The sequence below is a fragment of the Bombyx mori genome, chromosome 25 (assembly GCF_030269925.1).
Source record: "Bombyx mori chromosome 25, ASM3026992v2".
Lineage (NCBI taxonomy): Eukaryota > Metazoa > Arthropoda > Insecta > Lepidoptera > Bombycidae > Bombyx > Bombyx mori.
Genome location: NC_085131.1, coordinates 1,937,948 through 1,948,565, shown reverse-complemented (window position 1 = coordinate 1,948,565; position 10,618 = coordinate 1,937,948). Strand labels below are relative to the sequence as shown.

Genomic DNA, 10,618 nt, shown 5'->3' with positions numbered 1-10,618 from the left:
CGACGAAGAGCTCGACGAGTAAATTAACCCACAGACACAGCCCACTGAGTTTCTCGCCGGATCTTCTGAGTGGGTCGCGTTTCCGATCCGCTGGTAGATTCCGCGAAGCACTGCTCTTGCTAGGGTTAGTATTAGCAACACTTCCGGTTTGAGCCCCGTGAGCTCATCTACTCGTCGAGGAGAAGCTGAAATAGCCTTTCAAGCCTTTCACAGGTAGGGAAAAAAGTGCAAATAAGTTCGTTCACGTTACGAAAAGGTGATTGTTCACTTGTTCATGTCGAAAACGCTGTATTGCCTCACCAAGACAACGTAAGATACCTGGGAAATGCAATTGGGCCGCTGCTTAACATGGAAACAACACATCAAGACCAAAAGACAGGAACTAAGCATCCGATACATAAATCTCCATAGGCTGTTGGGATGTAACAGCAAGCTAAGTAACAAACTTTTAATCTACAAAATTATCCTTAAACCAATTTAGCTCTACGGAATCGAATTATGGGGTAGCGGCCTGTAATTCGAATATCAGGATAATACAAAGAATGCAAAATTATATCTTGCGCTCTATAAGTGTTATTCCGTGGTTGGTCACAAACACTAAAATACACAAAGGACTAGGGATACCTACAGTGATGCAAGAAATTGCCAAATTTAGACAAAAACACCGCGAAAGATTGGAAAAGCACCCAAACAATCAAGCTGCTGTCTTGAAAAAGCTTAAACGATAAACGGCTCAAGAGAAAATATGTCTTATAATTCAATGACGAACCTCTAAATTTAGAGTAGACTAGCCGTACTCGCCCGCCTCGCTGGGCATTTAAAATTAACATTATTATTTATTGTCATTATTATTAGGGAGTCCAACACTCGTATAGATATTAGCTTATCCATTAAGTACATGTATTTTCTACATGAATACCAAGTTTCAAGTCAATCGGATGCATGGTTCAGTAGTTATGACGGGACAGCCGCAAAACCACTGTAGATTTGTATATTAGTATAGATGGCTCGCCGGAGCCACGCTCTTACTCATTACGTAATGAATTTTAACGCATCTAATAAAAGCACAGGATACTGATTAAAGAGAAAAACCAAAAAGTTGTAAATGCTTTACGTCAAGGACAGGGTAATTAAAAATAAAACAACGACAAATAAATATTAAAACAAGTTATATTCGATAATTTACAGTCTTGTAACACATCTTAAGTCTAAGCACTTATCAACGCTAATGATTGTCCATGTATTGTAGTTCTGATAACAACAGGATCGTGTTGGGCAGAGGGCGCGGCTGCGGGGACAGGACCGTCAAAGTCTGTCGCTCCATGTCGACTGCCGTTCTGATAAAAACAAACTTCAAATCAAACCCGCAAAATTATAATTTGCGTAATCACTGGCGGTAGGACCTCTTGTGAGTCCGTGCGGGTAGGTACCACCACCCTGCCTGTTACTGCCGTGAATTTCATGTCTCAAGGAGGGTAGCACATTTACGTTGTAGATGTCTATAGTCTCCGGTAACCTAACACCAGGTGGGCTGTGAGCTCGTCCACACATCTAAACATTAAAAAAAGTTAAAGCCGCGCCTGTAATATAACACAGCTCCGTATCTGGACGCGTATATTCGAAGTAAAGATAATAATAAAACGGTGCGCGTTCACGTGAAAGAAGTGTATCTTCTTATGGCTTCTTCTTTTGAAGGCAGCGACCTGGTTCTGCCCCTGGCATTGCTGAAGTCCATGGGCGACGGTAACCACTCACCATCAGGTGGGCCGTATGTTCCGTAGTATTGTGGTTTTCTTCATATTTCATCTTTAAATCAGATTTCTCTTGTAATAGGGAATGCTGTGTATAAGAGAAACGTCCTAGCTCGCTTTGTCCTCCTTCCCTTCTCTCCACGATCGAGTGGATCATGTGTTTGTCACTGAACTCCTCCGAAACAGCTGGACCTATTTGAATGATTTTTTTGTATGCGTTTGGGTGGCGTCCTTGATATCTACGTTAATTTATTTTTCCTAGAAATTATTTATAAGGCCGGGTTTGCCGGGTCAGCTAGTGCTATTATGTTATAAATGAATATTTAAAATAAAAGACATGCCCGCTGAGTTTCTTGCCAGTTCTTCTCAGGACGGAGGCTAGTTTTTGTGAATTGGCGGTAGTTCTTTTTGACGTTCAACAAGTAGGTACTTTCATTTATGTTGAATTTTTTTATTTGATTGATAGCGTAGTTTGAAAGCGGCTTTAATAGCACCAGATGACTGCTAGAGGGTCGTTCTAAAGCTGAATGAATAAATCGTGGACACTAACACACAGACGAACCCCGCGAGGTTGGAGTGCAGCACGTGGTCGTCGGGCTCCGCCGCGAAGGACACGGCGAGCAGGCGGTGCTGCAGCGCGCGGCCCCCCCACACCGCCACCAGCCGCGTCAGCGCGTCCTCCGCGCGCATCCCCAGCGGCATGCACGAGTCCGGCAGCGACGGCGCGCCCACCTGCCTCAACACCTCTTGTGACTCCACCCTGCCTACTTCTGCCGTGCCCTTCTAACTGTACTGAGACTGATAGATGGCAACATTTACGTTGTAGATGTCTATGGGCTATAGTAACCACTTAACATCAGGTCCACCCATCTAAGCAATAAAAATAAATTAAAAAAAACGCATAACTGCATAAATAAACTGATGACGAATGAAATTATTGAACTTATGCAAATTTGTATAATAATGATAGCAAAAATGTTAAATTATACCAAGTATTTCATAAACCACTGAAAGGATTGTTTATAATGACCCGGACAAAAAGTTTCTCAGTAACAGTAACAAAGAATTAGCTTAAAATTCTATTTGACTTAACACATATTTTATGACACCCTGTATATACTGTATATACATACACCCTTTATATACTTGATAGATCTACTTTAATTAGGGACAAAATAGTTTTTGCGAATGAACATTAATTCATTAAAACTTTACACAGTACAACATACCTTGTATATCTTGAGATCTGAGAATTTAACATCAAAGGAATGCGGGTAGTATGGTGTTCTCTTCCCGTAGAAGTACTCCCGGATGCGCGCGTCCCGGGCCTCCGCCCTCTGCGTGCCGGAGCGCTCCACCACCTGCCCGGGGGCACACAGATAACACATGTCCATCTACATATCGTCGCTTGAAAGGTAATCGTGACTAAGCGACAATAACTGCTTTGTAAATGATAGGCAATAACCATATTCGATGCGCAAAAAATATATATTTCTATGTCTATTAAAATAATTTTAATCCTACAGCTAGATTCATTAAAATATATTTTTTTTCAGGTATTTCAACTTTAAATTAGTCTATTGTAAAATTCACGCATTGTCGCTTAGTCATGTTTGCCTTTCAAGCGTCGATATATTCAAGAATTTAACCCCTATATATTTTGCTAAACCTTTTGAGTCATAGAAACGATCGTGATAGTGTTCACGTTGGGTTACTTATGCGTGCACTCACATTTTTTATTGCATATATAGGCGATTGAGCTCACGACGCACCTGATCTTCAAAGGCTTCTAGAGTCCATAGACAGTATTATTGCTATCACTGAATTGGTAGCTTCTACATAAGACATATGTATAATACTACAGCCTACCTAAACAGTTTAAAACATACAAAGTATTTTTTTCTGCTTAGATGGGTGGACGAGCTCTATCTAGTGTTCAGTGGTTACTGGAGCCCATAGACATCTAGATACAACGTAAATGCACTACCCACCTTGAAATAAGTTCTATGGTCTCAATATAGTTACAACGACTAGCTCACCCGTCAAACCGAAACGCATAACTGGTTCACGCAGAAATAGGCGGGGCGGTGGTACCTACCCGCGTGGACTCACAAGAGGTCCTACCACCAGTAAAAGTATATCAGTGAGACCGTTGTCAAAGTAACGTCTGTCTGATGACGAAGGTTAAACACCTTCATTTTCTTGTCATGTAACAATATTAGGTGCAATACAACTTACCCCACCACTTTTAGGTAGATAGACTACTTTCACAAATTTAGGCATGTCACGCTTCAGCTCGTTGTACAATCTCTCATTGTCTAAAACTAATATGACGTCAACCTGAAAATTATGAATGTTATTATTAATTTCTTATTTCATCATACCGATATCTTCTCAAACTGCGAATGGCTTATCAACTCACTCTGTGTTCATAACAAGTATTCAAACTATCAGTTATCTCTCTCTCTCTCTTCTCTTTAGTATTATTAGTAAAAAAATGCTTTCAGCCCACAGACATTCATTCCTAGATGTGAAAGATAGTAAGAAAATATATAATTGTAATACATGTTGATTGGCTGGTCGTTAGCAAACCAGTTTAGATTTGGAAGTCATATGTTTCGTGCTACGGGGTGTACAGATTCCTAAGCCACTTAACAACACTTAGTCACTGGTGGTAGGACCTCTTGTGAGTCCGCACAGGTATGTGCCACCACCCTTCCTAGGTCTGCCGTGAAGCAATGCAGATGCATTTCGGTCTGAAGGGTGGGGCAGCCGTTGTACTATACTGAGCCCTCACAACTCGTATCTCATGGTAGATGGCGACATTTACGTTATAGATGTCTATGGGCTCCAGTAATCACTTAATACCAGGTGGGCCGTAAACTTATCCACCCATATAAGCAATAAAAAGATAGAGAACAAAATATTTTACCAAGACTAAGATGCATCTTTAAAACAACCAGGTCTGTTTTTTGACAAATCTAAATTGACAGTTACTACTTACCACCAAACAAACCTGTGCTTTTCAAAAACATTGTTTTAAATTTTCCATTCTGTAGCTTACCTGCATCAGTAATGCATATTTAATGAACAGTGGTGTCCATAAATTCAATTCAGATACATAACAGTTGTCAATGAAATTGTCAATTTTAGGAACTCACCTCAAATGCTTGAGCGGCATGAGTTAAAACCTTGTAACCAGCATTCTTAATCCATCCACACGTGTTTATTATGACGCCCGAAGACGCCGCTGCGTATGAAAATATTAATGTTAATGATGATCTTGTTTTCAAATTTTGTTGTGATATTTAATGTTTGTTTTTGTTTTTTTTTAACAACCGATACTTGCAACCATCTGAAGTGAAATGTAACTTTTGCATAATTATCCCTGGTTCAATCTGTGCTTTATTTTTTATTATTCAAGGAGATACTATGTATTTTAAGTCCAAAAACACAGATGAATGTTTTTATTTAACTAGCATGATACGACACGAATAGTAATGTTTTGTGGAAGATGCTAAGAATGAGTTTGAATAGATCATGCCTAATGCTGGTGCTTTAGTATTCTTCTTGTGGTGATGCATTTAGGTAAGGATGGAAGAAGAAAATCACTCGTTGCAAATGTTTTTAGGAGAATTAAATTACTGATGCAATATCTAAACAAAGATTCTTACCTTTTTTATTCGTTTCGCATTTCTCTGTGATCACTTCGGCTAGCCTCGACACAATGGTGTTGTATAACTCAATATTATCGCTCGGCGAAGTGTGACCAAAATGATAAACCAACGGAGCCTGCTGACTGAAGCCTTCTTCTATAGACGCAGGGCGCTCTACTAACAATGCACCTGTGGACCAAATAATTATATGTAGTTATATTAACTTTTTATCATAATCATGAGCCAATGGGTTCTTGGTGTTATGTAGTCTTGAGGTTCTGGGGCTGTTGACACATCATAACCTGTATCTTGCTAATGAGCTGGCTCACTTGAGGTTTGATGCAACAGTGACTTAAGAGCAAGGTATTAGAACCTTCCCATGCGGGTTCTCAAGATGACCATCAGTACTCATAAAAATTAATATATTTATGATTCAAATATAGAACATGGTGTTATTTCTTTATTGTGGAAGTCATCCGTGAACATGTATTAAGTATATATTTTATTTGAGAAATTGGGGCCAGCCTACGGGGTTTGAACACCTGCATAGTTGCAGTGTTCGGTACGAGTACACCAGGCACCTTATTTTCTTAACTACAATAACTGCATAACATTCATACAGAATTTAATCTATAATACCCACCGATTGTACCAGGAACGCTAATCTGGCCCTGTCCCACATCCAAATCAACATAAATAGGCCTCCTGCCCATGCGGACAGCATAGTTCAAAAGGATCCTTGAGAGTGTGGACTTGCCAACATCTGCAGGCCCAACTATCATTGTTACCGGACCTCTTGTGTTCTCTTGTTCTGCTGCAACTCTTTGCTGTTCTAATGCCGCATGTACGTTCAAGTACACTATCTGAACAAGAATTAAATGGAATAAAATTGAATATAAATGTTACTATAAAAAAGAAATCAAATTCTAACTGGAACTATTCAGAATCCAAATGTTCAGAAAGCAAAATAAAAAAAATCGTGACGAATAATGCATGCATTTATCAAACTAACAAATAAATTACCATCGGTGTTTCTTTGGCTACATAGCTGACTTCAGTCTTTCCTCTGAGTTCTATAGTACATCCGTGCCAAGTAAACACAGCAACTTTAGCTCCTGTGTGAAATTCGTATGGCTTTCCTTTCACCAGTTCTGTACCGAATAATTCAGCATATCCACTTTTTACCTGTCATAATTATTTAAGTTATCAGTTTCAGTGTTTGAATTAAACAAATACTTATATTTATGTACTATAGATCTTTACAACAATACATTCTTCACTCATTATTTTGACTAAAGGTCATTAAGAGTATAGACTACAATAATCATTTCACATGTTGAACACGAGACTAGAAACCCTCTGACCACCAATAAATCAGGATCAGGGAACTGCAACGGACACCATGTGCCTGCTGTTTGACATCTCTCAGAAAATTATAAGTAGTCACTGTTTTCATAAGTCACACACTTTATCTATTTCTCAACAATATTTGTCAAAAAACACCTCAATGATTTTTGGATGACTCTTGATATATTAGTGCAGTCCTAGGGGAAGTATGCCGAGTGACACATTGTATCCATTCCACATTTTAACACCAGATTGAAAAACGACATCAGTCTCAATTATTTACTGTATAATGACTGTCCAATGATTTAAATGAATTATATTTGATTTTAAATTTGAGTACAACACAAATGAATAATGATAAATAATGAAAATTGTTTATTTATTGGTGATTGCAATAAGCAGAAAATCTACCAAGGTCTCTTTACTTTTTTTTTTTTTTTTTATTGCCCTTGCCGGCAGATGAACATACGGCCCACCTGATGGTGAGTGATTACCGTCGCCCATGGACTTCAGCAATGCCAGGGGCAGAGCCAAGCCGCTGCCTACAGCAAACTTACTCTATTTATATTATAGTTATTTTGAAGTAGTCATACTTTCAATCTTCATAAATACAGTAATGAATTGGGATGACACGGTGGTAGAAAAATAAGCATTTTCGTGAATGAAATTGGTGCAGCATGTTCATATGTTCAATAATAATCTATGCATAAACTTTTGTTCTGTTGTAATCTAAATTATCAAATTTACCATTTAAAATTATCCAAATTGAATAAAAAATATATTATTAAAAATTAATTAATAATAAAAAATTTAGTTATTATCTTTAGAGAGGATTGTTGCGTTTAGATTTCTATCCTACCCCCTTCTGCTTTCAACTAATCCTCTCTCTGTTTCTGTCAATTTGCTTTTAGTTTTCGTGTTTTCAGGTTAGAATTGTTTGAAGTGGTGCATTAAATTTTCACAGGTATGGTGCTACTGTACAAATGATTTTTAAAGTCAATTGGTAGTCGTGTTCAGAGCCCAACTTGAATCAACCTTGTAATACAACAAACAATTTGAAAATGAAACCTAGAAACGCTAATTAAAAAAATATTTTTATAAATATAAATATAAATAATCTGCCGTGCTTGTTAAAGTGTACTGAACTAAATAAATTTATCTACCTCTAAGACGACTTTTTCGTTCTTCGATTCTACTTCAAAACGTAATTCCGAATCGGGGTCAAGCTTAAATTCTTGTAGTTGCACTTCAGTCATTATGAAAGACTTGCACGTTCACTTAATTTAATTAAAATTTAACAAAACAATAACAATAATTAAAATCAGTAGGTAAACACAATTCAACTCCAATACAAATACACAAATACATACAAAAATTACAAAACACAGAAAACCACTTTAGGAAACCTACAGAAAACACATCCACAATCCACATAAGTCATTCGAATTTCGAAATTGGTATTTATGTAGGTATCTCTACCAAAATATTAAGTGTATTTATTACCTATGCTGCCAAGTGTATTATCTGTCTCTACGACTTTTTGGCGGGAACGCGAGGAGTGAAGTTGTGTGATTTGTTTTATTTTGTCTATTTAGTGTTACTTCAGGTTTAAATGTGTAATAACGGTGGTTTATTAACTGTTTAATATCTGTGCACAAATCTGGGAAAATGAAACAAAGCCGCTGGACGTAACTTCTCGTAATCCTCCAAAAAGTCCACTGAAAAAATCTCAGTAAATGACCACCATTTTACTGCGATTATATTTCATCCCATATCATCTCATTTCATTAAATTTCATCCCAGTTGATTAATGTCTCAAATTAATCATCTTCATTTCATTTCACTCCATATTATCATTTTTCATAAAATTAAGAATATAAAGTAAAATAAGACATGACTTAAAGGTCTTAGTTACCAGGTCATAAAATCTCTTAAAAAAAAAAATATCTGTCTCTACCATGACATGGGGTAAATTGGGATTCTGGGGTAAATTGGGACAAACCTGCGGAAGATTCTCAAAGTACTTGTAGCACGGAATCTACCTAATTTTCTTTAAGGTAATATTTATCAATTTAAAGAAGAAAAACCAAGTTAACTATGGAAGTGCTAAACATGAGTTAAGTTGGTCCCAAAAACTCGTCTAATTAAATTTAAAATAGTGGTTGAAAAGTGCGTTTTAAAACAGCTTAAAGAACTTTTAAAAAAAGTAATATTATCGTTGTTTTTTCAATAAGATCACAATTTATATAAGTTTTTAATACACCTGGAAATACCACAACAAACGGTAAGTTGCAATATTCTTATTTTAAATACAATATTTCGACAAAATAAAAAATGTATATATTTTCCTTTCTTTTTGGGGAAAATTGGGACGTATGTAGGGTAATTTGGAACGAGACTGAAAAAATTAGGGACGAGAAAACACAAAATTGGAACGCCAAAAGACAAAATAGGGATGGCTTGTTAGGGTTGTCACTGATATCTTATAATAGATTTTTTAGCCTATACTATCACTTAATTGCGTGATGTAAAGAAGGTTAATGTGTTTATCAGTTAGTTTATGTAAGTATTATAGGTAAAAGAAAAGTATATATATAATTATTTTTGCGCGACATTTACCCTGTAATATCTGCCCGGTCGTATGTTCTTTATAGCAATAAAAAAAATTAAAAGTTAAAAGAACTCAAACGAATCAAAACTTTTGTTATTTCAGAATCTATTCACGCGTCGAATCATGATTTTGTTAACATTCACAACGAACACACACAAATAAAAACAGGCCTCAGATTTTAAATGTAACATTAATAAAAAATCCGAGATATCCAATTATGAGTGAGTCAATTAATTGAGTTTAGTTATTTAGCTTAGAAAGAATTTCTTTTATTTTTGTTATTATTGGCAGTAATCAGATAGAGCTGTTTTTTTATCTTATTCACCTGATATCTTACTCTTGCTCAAAGATTATTTTGAAAACGTTGATTAAATAAAATGGTATTATTGCATTTCCAGTCCTTTTGTTTTCTATTTTTTATTCTATTTTATGATTTCGTTTCAGAGTTGTGATTTTTAAGGAAATTAAATAATAATTTTCTAAAATATAACATGCACATACTTTTTTTGATCATTGTATAAATTGTTGATTATCATTTACGTCACATCGCTTCGGAATAGAAACCAGCTTAATTTACACTATGTTGTGTATTGTGCTTAAATTATGGATTGTATTCATCATTTCGGTCCATATAAATAATTATATGGCACCTACCTATATATCGCAGTACTGCGAGTTGACAACCCTTACAAATATCCCAATTTAACCCTTAACCGTGTCAATTTACCCCGGACGCTGGGTAAATTGGGACGGCCATTATTTTACCGATTATTTCTTTAAAATGAATAATTAAAATAATGTAACGGTTTTTATCACCTAGGTACGTTCAAGACTCAACTTATTGCTTTGGTTGAGCAGTGACTATTTAATTGGAACTATTTTAAAATTCAATCTGAAGGTCGATTTTGTCCCTATTTACCCCATTGTACGGTACCTGTTTTTTTAAAGGGATTTTATGACCTGGTAACTAAGACCTTTAAGTCATGTCTTATTTTAATTATATTCTTATTTTTATGAAAAATGATGAAATGAAATTAAGATGAATAATTAATATTATAATTCATAACATTTATTACAGATAATATACATGATTAGATTAGGCAAAAAGAACATTATCCATAAGGCATGCAGCAGAAACAAATATTTTGTAAGAAAAGTTTATCATATTTGGTGTATAAAAAGTAACCGGAAAGATGTATTAATAATGTAATTAGAATGGATTGTAAAAATTTACTTTTTGAATTTCATTATAG

General features: G+C 35.9%; 1 protein-coding gene across 2 annotated transcripts; it reads right to left on the bottom strand.

The window, feature by feature from the left end:
* Positions 1–1,152: 1,152 nt before the first annotated feature.
* On the bottom strand, positions 1,153–8,244 carry LOC101736699 (protein CLP1 homolog). 2 transcript variants are annotated; one of them, XM_004923340.4, is made up of 9 exons: positions 7,918–8,244; positions 6,431–6,592; positions 6,051–6,270; positions 5,426–5,596; positions 4,913–5,001; positions 3,990–4,091; positions 2,981–3,112; positions 2,302–2,483; positions 1,153–1,337 (listed from the first exon to the last, which is right to left on the bottom strand). In XM_004923340.4, exons 1-9 carry the CDS (start codon positions 8,008–8,010, stop codon positions 1,226–1,228), a joined length of 1,263 nt encoding a protein of 420 aa, XP_004923397.1. In that variant the 5' UTR covers positions 8,011–8,244; the 3' UTR covers positions 1,153–1,225. The 2 variants fall into 2 exon arrangements, with proteins under 2 accessions (XP_004923397.1, XP_062532025.1); XM_062676041.1 differs by lacking the exon at positions 7,918–8,244 and adding an exon at positions 7,502–7,650.
* Between the last annotated feature and the right edge of the window lie 2,374 nt (positions 8,245–10,618).